This window comes from Hyperolius riggenbachi, unplaced genomic scaffold, assembly GCF_040937935.1.
Source record: "Hyperolius riggenbachi isolate aHypRig1 unplaced genomic scaffold, aHypRig1.pri scaffold_212, whole genome shotgun sequence".
Taxonomy (NCBI): Eukaryota; Metazoa; Chordata; class Amphibia; order Anura; family Hyperoliidae; genus Hyperolius; species Hyperolius riggenbachi.
In genome coordinates, this window is record NW_027152423.1 from 55,171 (window position 1) to 79,332 (window position 24,162).

The 24,162-nt window shown below is 47.2% G+C and overlaps 1 protein-coding gene across 1 annotated transcript in view; it reads left to right on the forward strand.

The window, feature by feature from the left end:
- LOC137543819 (uncharacterized) overlaps positions 1-24,162 on the forward strand; it is a gene marked incomplete at its 5' end in the record, with an annotated part of 108,782 nt that overhangs the window by 50,077 nt on the left and 34,543 nt on the right. The window contains 4 exons of the mRNA XM_068264904.1: positions 4,273-4,620; positions 4,888-5,205; positions 6,191-6,535; positions 8,915-9,211. Of these exons, the coding sequence (XP_068121005.1) occupies positions 4,273-4,620; positions 4,888-5,205; positions 6,191-6,535; positions 8,915-9,211 (1,308 nt within the window). The remainder of the gene's footprint in view (positions 1-4,272; positions 4,621-4,887; positions 5,206-6,190; positions 6,536-8,914; positions 9,212-24,162) is intronic.

Genomic DNA, 24,162 nt, shown 5'->3' on the forward strand with positions numbered 1-24,162 from the left:
TTCTGCAGAAATTACCTGTGTTAATAAAGTTCAACTCCTGTCTGATCCAGCAGATGCCAATAAATGCACTACATCAGTTTCCGAGTCCCAGCAATCCTGTCTAGTAAACTCAGAACCCCAGCATCTGAATTTTCCAATTTTACAAATGAATGGTGATTCAGATGCGCAAACATTGTGTCTTGATCTTCCTGTTTCTACACCTCGCTCTAGTTTCGTGAATAGCTCAGAGCATCTGCTATGTGAACCTGAAATCACAGAATTATTACCTTGTTCAGAAAATTTTCCAATAAATTTGCCCTGTACCATGAATTGTGCAGTAGATCTCTCCAATGAAACTCAGGTCACAGAATCATTATGCTGTCCAGCAGGTGCTTCCATGGTTTTGCCCTGTAATATGGACTGTTCAGTGATCCTGTCCAGTGAAGCTGTGGTCGCAGAGTCTTATGCTTCACCCAGTACTTTGGATACTTTAAACCCTTTAGCAGAGGAGGCTGAAGCACTGCTTACCTCAGTTGGTGTTGCAGTAATATTCACTTGTCTAGCAGCTGTTTTGGAATTACAGTCTGCTCTAATAAAACTTGATGAATTTCTGCCCAGCGAAGCAGAAGCCATTGAAATATTGTCCTCGTCAGCAAGTGTGTTAGATACCTTGCCCTGTACACAGTCTGATTTAACCAATGTTGTTGAGTCCCTCTCCAGTGTTGTAACAGCCGAGGAACTCCAGCCCTGTCCTCTGAATGTTTCAAAAGTCTTGCCCTGTAACATGGATAATTCTGACTCGCTGGAAAAAATAATAGAAATCTCAGAATTTCAGTCCGGGTTAATGAGTGTTTCTGAAACCCAGCCCTGTATCCTGGAAAATTCTGGTTCTCTGGCCGGTGTGGCAGAAGTTCCAGAGCCCCCTTCCTGTCCAGTGAGTTACTCAGTTTTGCCTAGTTCAGTGGGGATTGCTACAATATTGACTTGTTTTGCAGCCCTTCATGAGCTCCAGTCCAGTGTATTTGATGAGTCTCTGTCTAGTCCAGAAGAAGCTATGGGAACCCTGTCTAGTTCAGTGCATACATCAGAAGATTTGCCCTGTCTTGTAAATGCCCCTGAACATGATTTGTTAATAACCCTGCTGGAATCAGCGACATCTAAGTCTGATCCTGCAGTTTTTAGTGAGAATCCAGTAACTATGAAGTCTAGTCATGATGAATTTTTTTTGCCCAGTTCTGGTTTCGGTCCTGTCTTGACTGACTTTGAGGTTCGCAGTTCCTTGACATGCCCAGAGGTTTCTCTTGTGCCGGTGTGCCCAGATGTGCTTCGTATGCCAGACTGCCCAGATGTGTCTGTGTTAGCGTGCTCACGTGCTTCCCTAGTGGAGACATGTTCTGATGTTGCCGGTTGGCCTGCATGCCCGGAGATGGTTCTGGTCCCTAAAAGCCCTGATCTTGATGTTTGTCCTTGTGACCCTGACTCTGGAGTTGCCCTGGGTTCCATAGGGGTTCTTGATAGTTCTCCATGTGAGCCTAAGGGGCGTTCTGACCTGTGGGGATCTCTTTGGAGCTTCCAAGTGTTCTGGGAGATCTCTGAGGAAACTTGTCCTGGTACCTTGGACTGGTTCAACGGTGGGTTTTGTGTTGGTAGGGACAGTTCCGGTGGGCATTGCAAAGGCTTTGGCGTTTTTGGACAGTCCTTGGAAGGCGGTGGGTATCGCGCAGAGAGTTTCTTGGGGTTGTTTTCTGGAAGTCGTGGTTCTGATGGGTGTCACACTGAGGCTTGTAGTGCTGACGGGCATGGTTCGGTAGGTTCTGGTTCCAATTGGTCTAGTTTTGGTGAGACTGATTCGGGAATTTGGTTTTGTCGGACGGATCCGACCTTCATGAATTTTCAGTCAGATCAGTTTGCTGGATTTCCCACTTCTGATTTTTTGGTTTGGGTGGTTCAGGAGAAATATGTCAGTTTTCATAGGCGTCCAGAGGCCGCGTTTAAGGGAGGGGGTACTGTTATGATCGCTTCTGCAGCGTTTACTGCTGACTGCACTGGTATTGCAAACCAAGCAGTTCTAATGTCATTACATGCATTTGCTTGCATAGTTTGGTTTGCACTTAAACTAGTTGCTGATTCCATCTGCAGTCGCTCTGAAGTTTATGACAGTTTAATATGCTTTTGTGTAAACAAACATTGTCTGCTGCAGTGGAGGGGCGGTCCCTTTCCTGCAGGCTGCATATCATTGTCTGCCTTTTCCTGCTATCAGCCTGTGATTAATTACCATTCACTTGTGTGGGAATCTGCAGGTCTGTTCCCATTGGATGACCTCAGTATAAAGAACTGCTTCCTGCAATGCCTCATGGGCTATCATAGTTTCAGACTCTATCTGTTACTCTGCTCGTGCCCCACCTCGTTCCTGGTCCGTGTGGACTGCGCTGACTCCTGCGAAGGGGTCAGCGAGTCCTCCTAGTTCTGCTCTTGTTCTAGAAGTTGCTACTTGCTTGTCTTGTGTCATATATTGGTTCATCGCCAATATATACGCATACTTGCGCATTTTGTTATTTTCCTTGTATTCGTGTTACGTTAATATATCAGTGTCGCTGATATATACGTACACAAACTGTTTATTTCCTGTGTTCAGTTAGTCAGTTTTCCAGCACGTTTTGGTAGTTTGCGCGTATCGTGAACACCCGTGCTGAGCTAGTTATCCTGTTCCTGGTCCTGTTTGTGGATTGCGTTCATCTCTGCGAAGAGATAACGAATCCTTCTGAATCCTGTTCCTGGTCCTGTTTGTGGATTGCGTTCATCTCTGCGAAGAGATAGCGAATCCTTCTGAGTCCTGTTCCCTGTATTACTTCAGTCTTAGTCAGAGTTCCTGCTTATGTCATATATCGGTTCATTGCCAATATATACATATGTTAGTCAGACGTTACGAATAGTTTCATTGATAGCTGTAATTGTAATACGCTAGGAAAACATACTTATTGTATATTTATCTGTGTTACGTTCATCTATCTCGATCCTGCTATTTCCTGTCTCTCCTGTCCTGTCTTTGTGAGGCACGCCATCGCCGCAACGCATTGGCTGCCTCATTCCAGTCTGTCTGGTCTTGGACGCTTGCTGTCGCTAAGTAATCGCTAGCTAGCAAGCGTTCATTCTGTCTACCTGTCCTGATCTCCTCAGTCCTGGTTTATGCGCTCAGCGCTACTTTGCGCTGAGACGTTATTACGAAAGTGTTTGTGGCTGTTCAGATCTGCACCGGCTCTGTGCACCACAATCTCCTATTGGAGTCAGTCCTCTCCTCCACTAAACTGGGGATATCCTGATCCCTTGTGCTGGTGTGTGTATCTCCTTCACGTCAGCTTATGTGTTGTATGCTGACTGTGGAGATTACACCCCCAAGCTTAACACAGTTGTCATTCATCCACGCCTATAGCTCAGCTAAGCAAGAGTTTATTTTTGGATTAGGGTCTGTTCCAGCAGGCTTGAAGGACAGCTATAGCTGCATGTCATCAGCATAGCAGTGGTATGTCAGGCCATGTTGTTGGATAATTGTGCCATGTGGTAGCATGTAGATTGCAAACAGCAGAGGGGATAGGATTGAACCTTGTGGCACTCCAAATTTTGGAGGTGCAGTGTCAGATATGACAGGTCCTGGGGATACCCTCTGTGTTGTGTCAGTCAAGAAGGATCTGAACCACTGGAGGTCTGAGGCACTATACTCCTTCAGTCTGTTGAGCAATATTTCATGGTCAACTGTATCAAAAGCTGCTGAGAGATATTATTTCTAATTCTGATTCTTACTTTGCTGTGTTGTGCATATACCAAAGAAGACTAGAGTAAATGGCTCTGTACAGGAAAGGCTCAGTTAGAGTGACAGTCTGCTATAATCACATCATCAGATGGTAAAAAAACTGGATTAACCTTCTGGGGACCTGTGGCTGGTTAACGCTTGTAGAGCTCCCGACACCTTCGTGCACACCCGACAGGGGAGATTAAGCTGTCATATGACAGCTGACATCTCCCCTCAGTAATCAGGAGCCATGGCAATTGGCTCCTGATTTTAGTTTGGGGAGTATATTCCCAACTTTTAAAAAAATGCAATGGCCCCTGTAAAGTGCAACAGGGAAATAAAGCATCAGAACTGTATACATGCTTCACAATCATCATAGAAATAAAGATTTTAGGACAGCACATGATTCTTTATGTACAGACTGCATATATATTCTTAGGAAGTCCAACATTAAGCAACAATGTATGTCTGCATTTGAGGAAACGTTTACTCTCTTGTCTTTCCAGATTTTCTTGCACGGCCAGAAGTAGAGCTCATACAACCATCAAAACTATTTATAAGTGAACAGGCACAACTGCAGTGCAGAATGTCACACTTCTACCCCAATGAAATGGCTCTGCATTGGTTCCAAAAAGTGAACGGAAAGGAGGAATTATCTCCTATAACTAACAGTGGAAGATTCAGGATTGTAGACAGCAGATCTGAGCTCCAGACAGATAAAACCTTTACCCATAATGCAATTCTGGAGATCACCCCGTCACTGGAGGATCAGGGGTCAGAGGTCATCTGCAGGGTGGAGCACCCCAGTCTGGAGAAGCCAATAGAGAGGACAACAGGCCCCCTACAGGTGATGGGTAAGTAAGTCCAGCTATTTGTTAGTATGTTCTTCAACCAAACACCTGCTGCTTCATACTAAATGGAGAGCAAACCAGTCAGCCTGAAACAGCTGGAGAAGGCATACAAATTCAGTCCGCAGCAGACCAGCTGGAACAAGCATAGCAGAATATGTATTTCAAGACTCTGTGCTTCTAATAAGGCGTTATGAGTTTAAGTTCTTAGATAATAATGGCTACATAAAAAAAATCATAAGCATACTCTGAATAATTGTAACTCTTTTACAGTAAAACCAAAAGTGCAGCAGCCCATACAACTCCCGATTGATGACTCTGGAAATATGGTTGCATCTTTTAGCCTTTCCAACTACTATCCTGAAGAAACAAAAGTCACTTGGACCTGTGGGCCCAACCTGGAGCAGAAGCCTTCAGAGATGCAGACATTCAGAGATGTACTAAAGAATTCAGATGGCACTTTTACCACCACAAATCAGTGTACAATTCCTGGACATCTATTTGAAGACCCACAATTTACAGTCAGAGTGACTTGGGAGCATCCATCCATGGAGGAACCGGAGTATAGAGAGATATCTGCACACAGTCCAGGTAAGGAAACACATTACTTTGCAATATAGTGATACATATTAGCCAATTAAATTTTTTCTTCAGTCTCTCGAAGATGATCAATAACTTTGTTAATTCAAAAAGATACCTTTTGCTTTAACAAGACAAGGCAAATAACATTTATATTGTGCTTTCCTCCTGACTCAAAGCTCCAGAACTGCAGCCACAAGGGCACACTATATAGGCACTGGCAGTAGCAGTGTTAGGGAGTCTTGCCCAAGGTCTCCTCACTAAATAGGTGCCAGCTTACTGAACAGGAAGATTCATCCCCAGGTCTCCTGTGTCAGAGGCAGAGCTCTTAACCAGTACACCATCCAGCCACTAACCCCATCTTCACAGCTGCCATGCCGTACTTTAAAGATAAATTGCGTCCAATTGATTATGAATTGAGACGTAGGCCTGTGTCCTAAATTGTGCGCATCATATCCTCTATCATTGATGTGCTACCATTAGCCAACTGCCACTACACCAGTGCCCACTAATCCTGTCACCAAGTGGAGATAACCAGTTACTGTAACTAAATACATTCCCCAACCCAATTTCAACCAAGCATGATTTTGTGTATTTTAACGCTTTCATTTCACTCTTGTGATACCTTCACTCTCCTCAAATTAATGGAGGTCGATCTACCTGGCATGAATTCGGTCTGATCAATATCTATGACTTGTGTGATGGCCTTCTTCAGTCTATTGGCAAGAATCTTGGTTAGTAACTCATAATCAGAATTCAATAATGAAATAGGCCTAAAGGAGGCACAATTAAGGAGGTCCTTATCTGGCTTCAAAATTAACACAATAGTGACCTCCTCCATAGATGCTGGTAAAGACCCCTGGTCCAGACTCATCACAAAGGTCTCCAAAAGACGGCAGCAAATGTTTCCAGTTCATCTGTATTGTGATATCTTACCCAGCTGAGTAAATGAACCTGTGTATATATTTGTTTTTCACTGCAAATGAATATGGCACAGATTTTCCATGGCATCCAAGAATTGAAGACCTCACTCCCCTCATCCTGCAAGCAAACAGACAGAACACTGTGAAGTGTAAGATCTCCGGCTACTTCTCAGACAACATCAGAGTGACTTGGTTGGAGAAGAAGGGAGAACACATAATAGACTGCTCACACAACAAATATGACTTCAGTATTATTAACACAGGACATAGTACAAGGGCTGATAACTCATTTACCTGCACATCTTCCTTATCCTTCACTCCAACATCCAGCGATGAGCTCCTGGAATTCATCTGCAGAGTGGAACATCCCAGCCTGGAGCAGCCAATAGAACGAAGCACTGGACCACCCAGGAGAAATGGTGAGTTGTTTTTAGAGGCAAAAAACTTTCATAATACATGCGGTAATTCTTAAAGGACATCCGAGACCAAAAAAATGATGTGTAACAGAGTACATACTTGTGTTACTTATGGCATCCTTTGGCAGGCTGTGTCCTCTGTTCCTCCCCGTCCGCCTCCTTTCATCTGTTATAAGTCCCGTTAGTAGGCCGGACTAGTACTAGTCAGGACCTCTGAGCTGGAAGTAATGTCACTCCCAGTGGCCCTCCTTCTTCCTGGCGCTGACTCATAAGTCAGTTAATTTGTGCATGCGCGAGGGCCATTACTTCCTGTTTAAAGGTCCCGACTACTACTAATTGGGGCCTACTGACAGGACTTACAACAGATGAAAGAAGGCAGGCGGGGGAAACGGAGAGCACAACCTGCCGAATGATGCCATTAGTAACAAAAGTGTGTCCTAAGAATGTCTATGCATGGAATACTAGAAAAATAGTCCTTATCCACACGTAGAAGGTTATAAAAATACACAAACTCTCAACAGCTGCTGGCTCGACAAAAGCAGAGACAAAAACCTATGCCTAAAAAGAGCCCACATGTCAGATAACAGTGAAAGGGCAAATAGTGAGGATATGTACAGCAGGTGTTGACAAAACACTCCAGGGTCCATATGCAATTCATTTTTCCCCCCGGGTTTTCTCCTAGGAGATAATTTTGATCTTCTCTTTAAACTAAATTTTCAGCATTTTACAATTGAAGAAGTGCTATCAAATTTATTTTGAGTATTTTCTTGCTTGCTGGTGGCAACAAATGCTTTTTATGTCAAGCTGTGAAAATACCACCTAGGAGAAAAGTCAGGAGAAAAAGTTAATTGCATATGGGCCCAGATGTGCTTAGGAAAGCTGGGTGGGTGGGTTGAAACATACAAGGCAAATGGGTAGGACTGGAGGAAGCACATACAGTAGGTAAGACTGGTTGGAGGTAGGTAGGATAATATGGATGAAGCACACATTGTAGAGCAAACTGGTTGGGGTTGTGTAGGAAACTTTGAAGGAAGCATACAGTGCATGAGGCCCACACAGTGCTGTTTCTTGGGCACTGTGGAATGGGCAACCGCCCTTGGTGCAGACCGGCAATTAGAAGAAGGTGGGCGAAGGCAGACGTTTATAACCGCTAGGGAGCTGGTAAAGAAGAAAGACGATTACCAGCACGATCACCTTCCTTGACTCCTCCTGGGCTGCCTGCGTCAGACCTCAAGTCATCATCATGTCACCCCGCATGATGACACCTGGTGTCCTGTAGCGGTACTGCAGGCTGTCAGTGCGCGGTGCCAATTGAGGAGTCGGCTTTCCGGGCTCTCCCCGCCAGTGTGTTTTCCTGGTCCCTGCTTCCTCCTGGATGAACGGCTGGTCGCTAGTAAATAGGCAGATCTACTTGTGACCTGTGGCTGTGTGACTGTCCCTAAAGAGTAAGGGTTTGCAAGTCTATGGGGGTGGGGGGGAGGGGACGCAATTTTTACACCCTCACCCAGGGTGCAATTTAGCCTAGAAACTTCCTGGTACATAATTTGATCATTTGAAGGAAACATGTGGGTCAGACTGGTTAGGGAAGTTCTGATTAGACCTGCAAAGAGATAAGTAGTTCAAGCCAACAAATGAGAGAGAAAGGAACACTTTAGAAGCAATGGGAAAGATGCAAACTGATATTTTTCAAACCGGGATCAGCAGAAAAAGCAACTAGTGCCTCTCAGCATAAGCTTCGCTACACATGTCAGAAGGTAAACATTCTGCCTCTGAAGAAGCTGGTTTAGCCAGCGAAATAGCTGTCAGGCACTTGATACCTCCACTGTACCTGCTAGTATCCCACTGGAATAAAGGGATTTTAAAAGAAGTGGTGCCCCGCTTTCTTCTTTCTACTACATATCAAAAGGGACATGTCTGCATTACAAAGTAGAAATGCAATCAAAACTGAAAGTATTTTGCAAGTACAGGGCCTCACGTTAAGACATATTTAAAAAATATACTAAAGTACCGTATAATAATACCGATATGACTTATTTTAACTGTACCATGTTCCATGTTTAGACGACCCATATGCAATCAACTTTTTCTCCTGAGTTTTCTCCTAGGAGATAATTTTTTATCTTCTCTTTAAAAAAAGTTTTCAGCACTTTGGCAAATCAAAAAGTACTACATAGTAGGTGAAAAAAAGTACTATCAAAATTATTTTGAGCATTTTTTGCTTGCTGGTGGTCTAAAAGACACTTAATTGACAAGTTTGAAATTATCACCTAGTAGAAACTGGAGGAGAAACAGTGAATTGCATAAGGGCGGACTTATTTTGAGTATGTGTTATCATTGTGGGATCTCTGTAAGTTCACTAACTCTCATCCTCTCTATTTCCAGCGGCCCCTGTGGTAACAGATCCATTGAGAGTAACCGTTTGTGAATCTGGGGAGATGCGATGCTCTATACGCCTAGAGAAGTTCTTTCCCAAAAAGATTGATCTCACCTGGAGTTTTGGTGGGAGACATCACAGAGATCTACCATCGAAGGAATTCCTTCTTAGAGATGAGGACATGGAGATGTTCGGTGTGATCAGTGAGTGTAGAATTCCTTGGAACCGGCTACAATTTCCTGTACGAGTCAGCTGGAGACACGAGTCTATGGAAGAACCTCAGTCTACAGAGCTGCAGAGATCAGGTAATGACTGCCGAGCACAATGTAAGAACATAACAAGAAAATCAGAATCTGAATCAGAATAATTTTATTCGGCAAGCATGACTAGGTCGTGCCCAAAATTGATTTGGCACTTACAGGATTTAAAGTAGGAGATGGGGCATACAATAAACAGCAGTGTAAGTGAGATACATATGAGAAGCAGTCATTCAATAGACAGTTAATCGATAACATATACAGCCAACTGCCACAGCCCTATAAGGGGAAAAGGGCATGATGAAGGTTCAGGAGGTTGACAGCAGAGGGGAAAAAAAGTGTTTCTGAGCCTTGAGGTCCTGGTGGAGATGGCCTGAAACCTCCGACCTGATGGGAGTCGATGGAAGAAGTAGTGGCCTGGGTCAGAGGCGTAGCTAGGGTTTTTAGCGCCGGGGAACACAGACAGTTTTTGTTCCCCCTTGCCCAACCGTAGCTACTCTTCTGGCCTGGGTGTGAGGGGTCGTTAAAGGGACACGAGGAGTAAAAATAAATGAAATCGCTACTGCGCGTCATAAAGGCGGCCGGCGTGACAGTACGGTTAACCGTGCATGCGCAGTACTGTCACGCCGGCCTCCTTGATGACGCACAGTGTCAGAGATCAGGAAGCTGTAGCCCGACACCCGAGACGGGTGTTGCCTGTGCTGTATGTGGCAGCGGGACCGGGAGAGAAGCCAGGTGGATGCTGGGGGACCGCCTGACCCACAGTGGGCTGGAGAAAGCCCCAGGTAGGTAGCGATTTCATTTATTTTTACTCCTCGGTGTCCCTTTAATGATCCTCAACGCTCTGGAGAACAGTCTAGAGTTGTAGAGGAGGTCATGTGGGGGAAGGGGTTCCATTGTTGTCAACGGACAACAAAGTCCCTTCCTGCATGAGTTTTCTGGACAAGCATTAGAAGCCTATGGTGGAAACTAGTGTTGGGCGAACAGTGTTCGCCACTGTTCGGGTTCTGCAGAACATCACCTACACCAGGTCACAGTTACTCAGGTGGGAGCATGCCACAGCCCTACACCCAGAAGACAGGCTACTGGCCGACTCCATATGGAGCCATGTTCAGAAAATTATGGCCTCTCCGACAGGGACCCACGCGAGCAAGCGCCGGAGAGGCTGCCGGGCAGGTGTTCGTGTGAGGTTGCAGAGAAAAGGCTTGAGGTCAGCTATACCAGCAGTCCTCCTGGCGAATGTCCGCTCCCTTCCCAACAAGCTAGAGGAGCTACGGCTCCTAGGGGAAAAAAGAGATCTCGGCAACAACACCCCAGTCTTCTGTTTCACAGAGACGTGGCTCCACGATAACATCCCGGACAGTGCCCTACACCTTCCAGGCTACAACCTCATCCGAGCAGATCGCGACAGCACCCTCTCAGGGAAAAAGAAAGGTGGCGGCATCTGTTTCTACATCAGCCCCACCTGGTGCTCCAACACCTCTGTCCTTGCCAAAAAATGCTCACCAGAGCTTGAACTACTTTTGATCAACTGCAGGCCTTTTTACTCTCCCAGAGAGTTCTCTTCCTACGTGTTTGTCGGTGTTTACATCCCACCCGATGCCGACGTCAAAACTGCCCTGCGCGATCTCAGCGACACTGTCACTCGATGGGAGTCGTCCCTGCCGGACTCACTGTTCATCATTCTAGGAGATTTTAACAAGGCTAACCTCCGCCAAGAGCTTCCACGCTTTTACCAGCACATCACCTGTCCCACTCGAAACGTGAACACTCTTGACCACTGCTACACGGTCTTGAGGGACGCGTACAAAGCCACCTCATGGGCAGCTCTAGGCGCGTCTGACCACTGCATCATCCATCTAATCCCCACCTACAGGAGGCGCCTGGAGACTGCAAAACCAGTCCTTAAATCAACCAAAATGTGGTCAAGTGAGGCCAAGCTTCAACTCCAGGCATGCTTTGACTGCACGGACTGGAAGGCTCTGGAAGCACCAAACTTGGACGAGTGGGCAGACAATGTGAGCTCATACATCAGGTTCTGCGAAGACTCCTGTATTCCAACAAAGACTCACAGACTCTATCCAAATGACAAACCATGGTTCTCCAAGAAACTTCGGCAACTGCGCAGAAGCAAGGAAGCCGCACACAAGTCAGGGAACCAGGAAGAATACAGAAGAGCAAGGAACAACCTCGACAGGGAACTGAGAATTGCAAAAAAGGGCTACGCAGATAAGCTAAAGGAGGACCTCTCCTCGAATGACTCACAAGCTGTTTGGCGAGGGCTTAAGGCTGCCACCAATTACAAGCCCCCCCCTCAAAACACACCTCCCAGCACTGAGCTAGCAGAAAACCTCAGCAGCTTCTACTGCAGGTTCGAGGAGAAGGAGGCTCCCGAAGGGTCTCCGAAGCTACAGGCTCCCTTCACCTCACCCCAGGCCTCAGTACCACCATGCCAAGACCTGCCTCCCCCGACCATAAGCGAATCGGACGTGGAGTGCCACCTGTCCAGACTAAATGCCAGGAAAGCCTCAGGCCCTGACGGAGTGTCTCCAGCCTGCTTGAAAGCGTGTGCACAGCAGCTTGCTCCTACCCTTTCCGCCATCTTCAACAGGTCCCTTGTGAGCGGCAAAGTACCGGCATGCTTCAAGCGGTCCACCATCATCCCTGTCCCCAAAAAGCAAGGCGCGTCTGACCTCAACAACTTCAGACCTGTCGCTCTCACGTCGGTCATAATGAAAACTTTTGAAAAAGCAGTCCTGCCCCTCCTCAAGCACAGAACGGAAGCCCAATTAGACCCGTATCAATTTGCTTATAGGGCAAATAGGTCGACCGACGATGCCATTAACATCTGTCTGGAGCTTGTCAACAATCACCTTGACAAACCAAATTCATATGCCAGGGTTCTCCTCCTCGACTTCAGCTCGGCATTCAACACCATTAGCCCCCATATACTACAAGAAAATCTGGCTGAGCTCGGAGTCCACCCCACACTTCAACTGTGGATTAAGGACTTCCTAACAAACAGATCTCAGGTTGTCAAGCTAGGCTCCATCACCTCGCAGCCAAGGATCACCAATACAGGGGCCCCACAAGGCTGCGTCTTGTCACCATTCCTGTTCTCCCTCTACACGAACAATTGCAGATCCTCAGCGAATTCCGTCAAGGTAATCAAATTTGCGGACGACACCACCATAGTCGGCCTGATCTCCAACAACGATGACCAGGCATACCGCCACCAGGTCGACAGGATTTGCCACTGGTGCAGGGAGAACAAGCTGGTCCTCAACAACGCAAAAACCGTTGAAATCATCATTGACTTTAGGAAGCATGCCCCCACCCCACCTCCACTGCACATTGGAGGGATGCTGGTGGAAAAAGTGCCCTGTGCCCGCCTCCTGGGCACCACCATCTCCAGCACCCTGAAGTGGAAGGCAAACACTGTCTCCATCCAGAGGAAAGCCCAACAGAGGCTCTACTTTCTCCGCCAACTGAAGAAGTTCGGCATGTCCCTGAAACTCCTGACAAGCTTCTATACCGCAACCATCGAATCCGTCCTCTGTTCTTCCATCCTTGTCTGGTATGCTGGCTCCACTGAAAGTGACAGGCGCAAACTACAGAGGGTCATCAGGTCAGCGGAAAAGATAATCGGGCACTCACTCCCTGCCCTGGACTCCCTCTACAATGCCAGACTACGCTCCAGAGCAACGAAGATTGCCAAGGACCCCTCACACCCTGGTCACCAGTTTTTCAATCAGCTCCCCTTGGGGAGGAGGTACCTGAGGTATAGGTCCATCTCCACAAAGACCATGAGACACAAAAACAGCTTCTTCCCCTCAGCAGTAAACTCGCTGAACTTTAACTCTGCTCATGCTCTCCTCCTGTAGACTTTCTGCCTGTAACCAACCTAGTTATGGAGAATTGTGGTTCATGTATATATGTGTGTTGTATTGATGTCTATTATGCCCTATGTTCTGATGTCTCAGATGTTTCTATGTATATGCCCTGTATTCAAGTGCCAAGCCCAATTCCGGGCACGACCCAGTCGTGCTTGGCGAAATAAAAGTGATTCTGATTCTGATTCTGATTCTGTTCGGGTGATGTTCGAGTTCGGCCGAACACCTGACGGTGCTCGGCCAAACCGTTCGGCCATATGGCCGAACTAAGAGCGCATGGCCGAACGTTCCCCGAACGTTCGGCTAGCGCTGTGATTGGCCGAACGGGTCACGTGGTTCGGACCCGAACGCGCTCTGATTGGCCGAACGGTCATGTGGTTCGGGTAAATAAATACCCGAACCACGTCATATCTCCGCCATTTGTCTGTGGGTTTAGCTTTGGGTAGGCAGGCAGGGTAGTTCGCGCTCCAGCCACGCTAGCCAGGGTCCCCCCTGTCATTGTGTCACTGCTGGGAACAGTAGTACACCGCTTGCTCAGCCACACTATATAGCATTCTGTTTACTGCCACTCTGTGTACCTCGCTCAGCCACACTATATAGCATTCTGTTTACTGCCACTCTGTGTCTGCTGGGAATAGTAGTACACCGCTTGCTCAGCCACACTATATAGCATTCTGTTTACTGCCACTCTGTGTACCTCGCTCAGCCACACTATATAGCATTCTGTTTACTGCCACTCTGTGTCTGCTGGGAATAGTGGTACACCGCTCGCTCAGCCACACTATATAGCATTCTGTTCACTGTTCTGTGTCTGCTTGGAATAGTGGTACACCGCTCGCTCAGCCACACTATATAGCATTCTGTTTACTGTTCTGTGTCTGCTGGGAATAGTGGTACACCGCTCGCTCAGCCACACTATATAGCATTCTGTTTACTGTTCTGTGTCTGCTGGGAATAGTGGTACACCGCTCGCTCAGCCACACTATATAGCATTCTGTTCACTGTTCTGTGTCTGCTGGGAATAGTGGTACACCGCTCGCTCAGCCACACTATATAGCATTCTGTTCACTGTTCTGTGTCTGCTGGGAATAGTGGTACACCGCTCGCTCAGCCACACTATATAGCATTCTGTTTACTGTTCTGTGTCTGCTGGGAATAGTGGTACACCGCTCGCTCATCCACACTATATAGCATTCTGTTCACTGTTCTGTGTCTGCTGGGAATAGTGGTACACCGCTCGCTCAGCCACACTATATAGCATTCTGTTCACTGTTCTGTGTCTGCTGGGAATAGTGGTACACCGCTCGCTCAGCCACACTATATAGCATTCTGTTCACTGTTCTGTGTCTGCTGGGAATAGTGGTACACCGCTCGCTCAGCCACACTATATAGCATTCTGTTTACTGTTCTGTGTCTGCTGGGAATAGTGGTACACCGCTCGCTCAGCCACACTATATAGCATTCTGTTTACTGTTCTGTGTCTGCTGGGAATAGTGGTACACCGCTCGCTCAGCCACACTATATAGCATTCTGTTTACTGTTCTGTGTCTGCTGGGAACAGTAGTACACCGCTCGCTCAGCCAGAGTATATAGCATTGTGTTTACTGCCACTCTGTGTACACCGCTCAGCCAGACTATATACCATTGTTTACTGACACTCTGTGTACACCGCTCAGCCAGACTATATACCATTGTTTACTGACACTCTGTGTACACCGCTCAGCCAGACTATATACCATTGTTTACTGCCACTCTGATTCTGCTGGGAACAGTAGTACACCGCTCGCTCAGCCAGACTATATAGCATTGTGTTTACTGCCACTCTGTGTACACCGCTCAGCCAGACTATATACCATTGTTTACTGACACTCTGTGTACACCGCTCAGCCAGACTATATACCATTGTTTACTGAAACTCTGTGTACACCGCTCAGCCAGACTATATACCATTGTTTACTGCCACTCTGATTCTGCTGGGAACAGTAGTACACCGCTCGCTCAGCCAGACTATATACCATTGTTTACTGACACTATATAGCAGACTATATAGCATTGTGTGTACACCGCTCAGCCAGACTATATACCATTGTTTACTGACACTCTGTGTACACCGCTCAGCCAGACTATATACCATTGTTTACTGCCACTCTGATTCTGCTGGGAACAGTAGTACACCGCTCGCTCAGCCAGACTATATACCATTGTTTACTGACACTCTGTGTACACCGCTCAGCCAGACTATATACCATTGTTTACTGCCACTCTGATTCTGCTGGGAACAGTAGTACACCGCTCGCTCAGCCAGACTATATACCATTGTTTACTGACACTATATAGCAGACTATATAGCATTGTGTGTACACCGCTCAGCCAGACTATATACCATTGTTTACTGACACTCTGTGTACACCGCTCAGCCAGACTATATACCATTGTTTACTGCCACTCTGATTCTGCTGGGAACAGTAGTACACCGCTCGCTCAGCCAGACTATATACCATTGTTTACTGACACTCTGTGTACACCGCTCAGCCAGACTATATACCATTGTTTACTGCCACTCTGATTCTGCTGGGAACAGTAGTACACCGCTCGCTCAGCCAGACTATATAGCATTGTGTTTACTGCCACTCTGTGTACACCGCTCAGCCACACTATATAGCATTGCGTACTCTGCCAGTCAGTGTGTATATTGCTGGGATCAGTAATACTCCACTCACCGTCAACCACTATATGAGCTCAACATGAGTTCCCCAGAGACCTCCGCTGTGAGCAGCACTCCCAACAACAGCAACAGCCAACGCCCCACGCAAGCTATAACATCCACCCCAGCAGCCAGTGGTCAGCAGCAGCCCTCCCCGGAGGAGAACGTTGTGTCCATCAGTCCGTCGCCAGAGCGATTAATGAGGGCTGCCATTGAGGAGATGATGGGGCCTGATGTGGAGGAGGAGGTCTGGCTCAGGCCAGCATCCCAAGTTAATGTTGAGGACGATGAGGGGTCTGTGTCTGGGGATGTTGGGGTGGCAGAGGTGGTGGGTGGGTCAGACTCAGGAGAAGAGTTGTATGATGAGGATGATGATCGGGACCATCTGTATGTGCCTCAGAGTCCGACCCCGGAAAACATGTTGTATCGTGTGTTTAGGTACTAAAATCTGCGTTCCCTCCCAGTAGTGTTGGGCGAACAGTGTTTGCCACTGTTCGGGTTCTGCAGAACATCACCCTGTTCGGGGTGACTATATAGCAGACTATATAGCATTGTGTTTAATGCCACTCTGTGTACACGGCTCAGCCACACTATATAGCATTGTGTTTACTTCCACTCTGTGTCTGCTGGGAACAGTAGTACACCGCTCACCCGCTACTGTATAGCATTGTGCTCTGTGTCACTGCTGACAATAGTGGTACACCGCTCACCCACCACTGTATAGCATTTCTGTACTGCCACTGTACTGCTGCCAGTCAGCGTGTACTTTAAGGATAAGTGAAATGAGGAAGAAATCCGGTGAAAGAGGGAGGGGCAAGGGAAGAGGTGTTTCCCCTGACGGTTCACGTACAGGCCACAGGGGAGCACCCAAGAAAACCCACTCAATACTGCCCATGTTGTCCAGGACAACAACCCTCACAGATCCAAAAGAACAGGACCAGATAATTACTTGGATGACCTCTCAAGCGTCCAGCAGTGAGTTAAGCAGCACCAGCACATCACGCACGAGGTCCGAGTCCTCAGCCAGTTAAAGTCTGGGCTTTCTTTGAAGACTGCACTGAGGATGTTACCATGGCGATTTGCAAGGTGTGCAAGACCCGCCTGAGCAGGGGGAAAAGTATTAACAACCTCTCCACCACCAGCATGAGCCGCCACATTCTATCCAAACATCCCACTCTGTGGGCAAACGCGGCAGGACAGGGTACCACCAGCAACACTGCCTCCCTTGGGTTCACCAGACTCACCACCAGACCCGCCTCAGCAGCAGCAGTAGCCCAGCCATTGCGTGGTTCACAACATTCACAAACATCAGACGATGCTGACACTGTCACTTTCCGGACTAGTGCTCTTGAGGTCTCCCAGTGTTCATCAAACACAACAACCAACAGCCCTTCGGTGTGCAGCGCTACGGTTGAGTTGTCTGTCTCTGAGATGTTTGAGCACAAGAGGAAATTGCCAGCAAATGACCCCCGGGCCGTGGCAGTAACAGCCAGCCAGCATAGCCAAGCTTCTGGCCTGCGAAATGCTGCCATATCGAGTGGTGGAGACAAACAGCTTCAAGGGCATGATGTCAGTGGCCATCCCACGTTACGTGGTTCCCAGCCGCTACCACTTTGCGCGCTCTGCAGTGCCTGAGTTGCATGAGCACGTGGTCAGCTAACTAACCCGAAGCTTGAAGAATGCCGTTGCCTGCAAGGTTCACCTCACCACTGACACCTGGACGAGTGCGTTCGGCCAGGGTCGATACATCTCCCTTACCGCGCACTGGGTGAACCTTGTGGAGCCTGGCAGCGATTCCTCACCTGCTACGGCGCGGGTGTTGCCCACGCCGCAAACAGCTGGATAACAACAGCAGCACCTACCTCTCTGACTCCTTCTCCTCCAACGCATCTCAAAGCTGTACCTCATCCGGAAATGCTAACCCAGCACCAGCAGCAGTAGGATCGTGGAAGCAGTGCAGCACAGCTGTTGGCATGCGTCAGCAAGCGTTGCTGAAGCTGATCTGCCTTGGGGATAAGCAGCACACAGGGGAGGAAATTTGGAGGGGAATAAAGGAACAGACGGATTTGTGGCTGGCACCGCTGGACCTGAAACCGGGCATGAAGCTAGACACCTGGCACGAACTGGCAATGTACGCAATAGAGGTGCTGGCTTGCCCGGCAGCCAGCGTTATGTCGGAACGCTGTTTCAGTGCTGCCGGAGGCATCATCACAGATCGGCGTATCCGCCTCTCCACAGAAAATGCAGACCGTCTGACTCAAATTAAAATGAATCAATCCTGGATTGGAAACGACTACGCAACACTCCTGGACCCCAACCAAGTAACATGACCGATGAACATCTGGGATGGTTTAGCGTTTCCGGTCCCTGTTTATTGAACCTCTCATCTGTATTACATTTATGACTGCATGGCGGCAAAAAGCATTGCTGCTATATCCGCACGCTTTTTGTCCTCATGCAAGGCCTGGGTTGTTGTGTCTCACAAAGCGTGGCCTTCTCCTCCTGCGCCTCCTCCTGTTCCATCACGTGTGCTGCTGCTGCTGCTGCTGCTGCTGGGTTACCGTTGCCGGTCCCTGTTTATGGAACCTCTTATCTTTATTACATTTATGACTACATGGCGGTACAAAGCATGCTATCCGCACGCTTTTTGTCCTCATGCAAGGCCTGGGTTGTTGTGTCTCACAAAGCGTGGCCTTCTCCTCCTGCGCCTCCTCCTGTTCCATCACGTGTGCTGCTGCTGCTGCTGGGTTACCGTTGCCGGTCCCTGTTTATGGAACCTCTTATCTTTATTACATTTATGACTACATGGCGGTACAAAGCATGCTATCCGCACGCTTTTTGTCCTCATGCAAGGCCTGGGTTGTTGTGTCTCACAAAGCGTGGCCTTCTCCTCCTGCGCCTCCTCCTGTTCCATCACGTGTGCTGCTGCTGCTGCTGCTGCTGGGTTAGCGTTGCCGCGTGGTCCCTGTTTATTGAACCTCTTATCTTTATTACATTTATGACTACATGGCGGTACAAAGCATGCTATCCGCACGCTTTTTGTCCTCATGCAAGGCCTGGGTTGTTGTGTCTCACAAAGCGTGGCCTTCTCCTCCTGCGCCTCCTCCTGTTCCATCACGTGTGCTGCTGCTGGGTTAGCGTTGCCGCGTGGTCCCTGTTTATTGAACCACTTATCTTTATTACATTTATGACTGCATGGTGGTACAAAGCATGCTATCCGCACGCTTCTTGTCCTCATGCAAGGCCTGGGTTGTTGTGTCTCAAAGCGTGGCCTTCTCCTCCTGCGCCACCCTCCTCCTGTTCCATCACGTGTGCTGCTGCTGGGTTAGCATTACCGGTCCCTTTTCCTGGAACCTCTTATATGTATTACATTTATGACTGCATGCCGACAAAAAGCATGTTACCTGTGCAAAGAAAACAGACATTTCCCGCATTTAAAAGACAGTTTTCCCTTTGAAACTTTAAAATCGATTTTCTCAAAAACTATAAGCTCTTTTTGCTAAATTTTTTTTCCCTCTTGTACCCACTCCCAAGGTGCACATACCCTGTAAATTTGGGGTATGTAGCATGTAAGGAGGCTTTACAAACCACAAAAGTTCGGGTCCCCATTGACTTCCATTATGTTCGGAGTTCGGGTCGAACACCCGAACATCGCGGCCATGTTCGGCCTGTTCGGCCCGAACCCGAACATCTAGATGTTCGCCCAACACTAGTGGAAACGCATCTGCTCTGGACTCAAACCAGACCACTGCACTGTCCACTCCGGTTGGCCGTTGAAGATCCAGCTGAGATGTGAACTGAGCTAAAGGAAGGAGATGTGAAATGGAGTGGGCATCAGCCAAACCAGACAGTCAGTGAAGATGTGAGGACTTCTTCTGTCATAGCAGAATAAACCTCTCATTAGTGTCTGTGGTAGACTACATTTTTCTTGGTTTAGAAGTTGGAACTAGGAGTAGCGGGGAAGCATCACATAATTACTCACAAGCACCTTTATGAACTCTCCTTGAGGAAATGTACAATAAACTGATCTGCTCTGCTGTTTATTAAAGATGAAAGCCTGTAAGAAAATCCATGAAGAAGCATGGAATACCCATATAGCCCATCGGTGACCCATAACCACCAGGAAAGTTTTTGGGCTTAAAGTGTACCCGTGATGAGCAAAGTGAAAGATTTTATACTTACCCGGGGCTTCCTACAGCACCATAAGCACTGCTGAGTCCCTCACTGTCCTTCCGGGTGCCTCCATTCTCTTGCTATCAGTTCCGGTAGTCTGTCTCCATTGCTCCAGTCAGCTCTTCTGCGCATGCGTGGCCCCTCCGTGCATGTGCAGGAGAGCCTGACTGGCGCGACTAAGCCAGTTATCGGTAGAAATGGCCCGAACTGTTCGCTGGTGAGCAGTATTCTGCGAACCTCCACTGTTAGCATTCGTGGCGAACATTTGGCGTGTTCGATTCACCCCCTATACATTATCGTGCTAAACTTTGACCCTTTACCTCACAGTCAGCAATCAGCTAGCATCTCCTCCTGCACTCCCCACCCCCAAAAGCAGTTGTAGTGGCCATGTTGGATTCATTCTCTGCTGGCTGCAGTGATAGTGAGAGCAGGGTCAGACTTGCTGCAGATACGTAGGGAAAGCATTAGCTAGGCCTGTGTTCTTTTTCCTCACTTGCTGTGAAAGCACCCCAAACAGCCCTTTTGAAGGCTCTCCACATTGGTCTCCTGTGGGTTTTTTTGTGTGTGACACTCCACAGCCCACTGACACCCAGAGCTATGAGCACACTACTGCTGTTGCCTCATTAAGTTACAGATACAATACCACTCCAGTGCATTATTATTTCACTGTATTCTGATAGTACTATTGCATTTCTCTGTGTGTGTGGCACCCACAGCCCACTGACACCCAGAGCTGTGCATAATGTGATTTCTGCCCTTTAGGGATTAAAACCCGACTCTACGTCAACTCTGTAATTTTTGGTGGGATTTTTGGCATGGATCCCCCTCTGGCATGCCCCTGTCCAGGTGTTAGACCCCTTGAAACAAGTTTACCATCACTTTTGTGGTCTTTGTAGGCTTTAAAATTCACATGCCCATTGAAGTCTATGGCGGTTCACCAACATTTGTGGAAGTTTGCATTCGTCGTTCACGAATGGAAAATTCTATGTTCGCGACATCTCTAGTTATCGGGACCGATAGCAGGAGAACAGATGTACTCGGAAGGACGGCAAGCGGTGTTTAGGGGGCTGGAGGAAGCCCCTTTAAAAAAACCTAAAAGCCCTCCTACTAAAAGAAAAAATATTAAATATAATTTTGCCTCTGTAAAACATGTGGCATTTGCAATAATTCATCTTTAAGTTACCACTTTAAAGGGAACCAGAGAGGAAGCACCCTTGTGTATTTTACCATGTATATCAGTAAGAACATTAGAGAAAACACTTACTATGCTCTCTGTTTCCTCCTCACTGCTAAAAGTGTCTGTTAACAGCAGTCACAAGAATCCCAGACTGAGCAATTAAATCTGGCTTTGCTGGGAATGATTATAGCTGAGTCATTATAGCAAAGCCACAAGGGGGCAGGCTTGGGCTTGAAATAACACCACAGAAGACAGACTTAGCTATAATCTTTCTGTAGCAAAGCTAGACGGAGCAGCCTGACTTCTCAGTCGGGGATTCTTATCAGACGTGATAACAGTCAGATTACACAGAGAACAATGAAACAAAGGGCAGATTAGGTGTTTACTGTCATGTTCCCACTGATTTATAAGGTAAAATACAAGAGGGTGCTTCATCTCTGGTTCTCTTTAAGTTACCAAGTAAGGTGTCCCATGATGCATCACTGCCAAATACACAAATCATCTCTTCATGCTCATAAATGCCAGGCACACATCCAGAACCGCTGGTATATAGAGAGCCTATAGCTTATACATTTTACAGAGTCACATCCATTGATGTGGCTCTGTAAAATGTATTCCTTCCTCAGGCGGCGTCACACATCAGGCGGCATCCCGGGCTCTGCCGAGAGAAGGAGGGGGTAACAGCGCAGAAAGGAGGAGCAGCGGGGCACCATGGCGTTCACTGTGCTTCCTACAGTGAACGGCATTGAAGGCGGAGACCTGTGGCAGGAATGCAGAAGGGGTGGGTCATTCCTGCCCGCTGCCACTACTGATCTTTTATCTGGAGGGGCCGTAGTGTTGAGCCAAAATTTTCGAAATTTCGCGTTACTATAATTACGCATGCGAAATTTGCTATTACGATGCGAAATTATGGTAGCGTAATTGCCATTAAAATCGTAATTGAAAATACCGTAAGCGTAATTTTCAACGCGTAATTTCGCGTTTCGTTCATAACGTAATTTCGTGTTAAACCATAACGTAATTTCGGGTTCGCTTAATTTTCACGAAATTTAGCTTATTTTTTTCGCGTTTTCGTTTGCATGGCGAATATTGATGCGAAATATCACTACATGGCGAATTTTATATGCGTAACGCGAAAATGACACGAAAATTAACGCTTACAGTAATATGAACCATCGCGAAATTACGTTATGTAACTACGCTTACAAACGGTTGCATGCAAGGCAAACGTAATTTCGCGATACCCACTGTAATGCGAAAATTACGCGAAAATTACGATTACGCGGAATTTCGCGAAATCCTTCCTCATTACGATTATGTACTTACGGCCATAATCGTAATTACACTAATTACGCGAAATTTCGCGAAATCGTAATTAAGTCATTACGCTCATCTAGGAGGGGGGAGTGCGGAAGGAGGGGACCCAGGTGGGAGGGGTCTGGCCCCCCTCCCCGCCACTGTGTCCGCTGCTCCTCCTTCCAGGCTACCTATACTGGGGCAAACTATGCTACCTAAACTGGAAGCAATTATACTAGCTACCTATACTGGGGGCAACTATGCTACCTATACTGAGGGCAACTATACTAGCTATCTATACTGGGGCAACTATACTACCTATACTGGGGGCAACTATACTAGCTATCTATACTGGGGCAACTATACTAGCTATCTATACTGGGGCAACTATACTACCTATACTGGGGGCAACTATACTAGCTATCTATACTGGGGCAACTATGCTACCTATACTGGGGGCAACTATACTAGCTACCCATACTGGGGCAACTATACTACCTATACTGAGGGCAACTATACTAGCTATCTATACTGGGGCAACTATACTACCTATACTGGGGGCAACTATCCTAGCTATCTATACTGGGGCAACTATACTACCTATACTGAGGGCAACTATACTAGCTATCTATACTGGGGCAACTATACTACCTATACTGAGGGCAACTATACTAGCTATCTATACTGGGGCAACTATACTACCTATACTGGGGGCAACTATACTAGCTACCTATACTGGGGCAACTATACTACCTATACTGAGGGCAACTATACTAGCTATCTATACTGGGGCAACTATACTACCTATACTGAGGGCAACTATCCTAGCTATCTATACTGGGGCAACTATGCTACCTATACTGGGGGCAACTATACTAGCTACCTATTCTGGGGGCAACTATGCTACCTATACTGGGGGCAACTATACTAGCTATCTATACTGGGGCAACTATACTACCTATACTGGGGGCAACTATACTAGCTATCTATACTGGGGCAACTATGCTACCTATACTGGGGGCAACTATACTAGCTACCTATACTGGGGGCAACTATACTAGCTATCTATACTGGGGCAACTATACTACCTATACTGGGGGCAACTATACTACCTATACTGGGGGCAACTATACTAGCTATCTATACTGGGGCAACTATGCTACCTATACTGGGGGCAACTATACTAGCTACCTATACTGGGGGCAACTATACTAGCTATCTATACTGGGGCAACTATACTACCTATCTATACTGGGGCAACTATACTACCTATACTGAGGGCAACTATACTAGCTACCTATACTGGGGGCAACTATACTAGCTATCTATACTGGGGCAACTATACTACCTATACTGGGGGCAACTATACTAGCTATCTATACTGGGGCAACTATGCTACCTATATTGGGGGCAACTATACTAGCTATCTATACTGGGGCAACTATACTACCTATACTGGGGGCAACTATACTAGCTATCTATACTGGGGCAACTATGCTACCTATACTTGGGGCAACTATACTAGCTACCTATACTGGGGGCAACTATGCTACCTATACTGGGGGCAACTATACTAGCTATCTATACTGGGGCAACTATACTACCTATACTGGGGCAACTATACTAGCTATCTATACTGGGGCAACTATACTACCTATACTGGGGGCAACTATACTAGCTATCTATACTGGGGCAACTATGCTACCTATACTGGGGGCAACTATACTAGCTACCTATACTGGGGCAACTATACTAC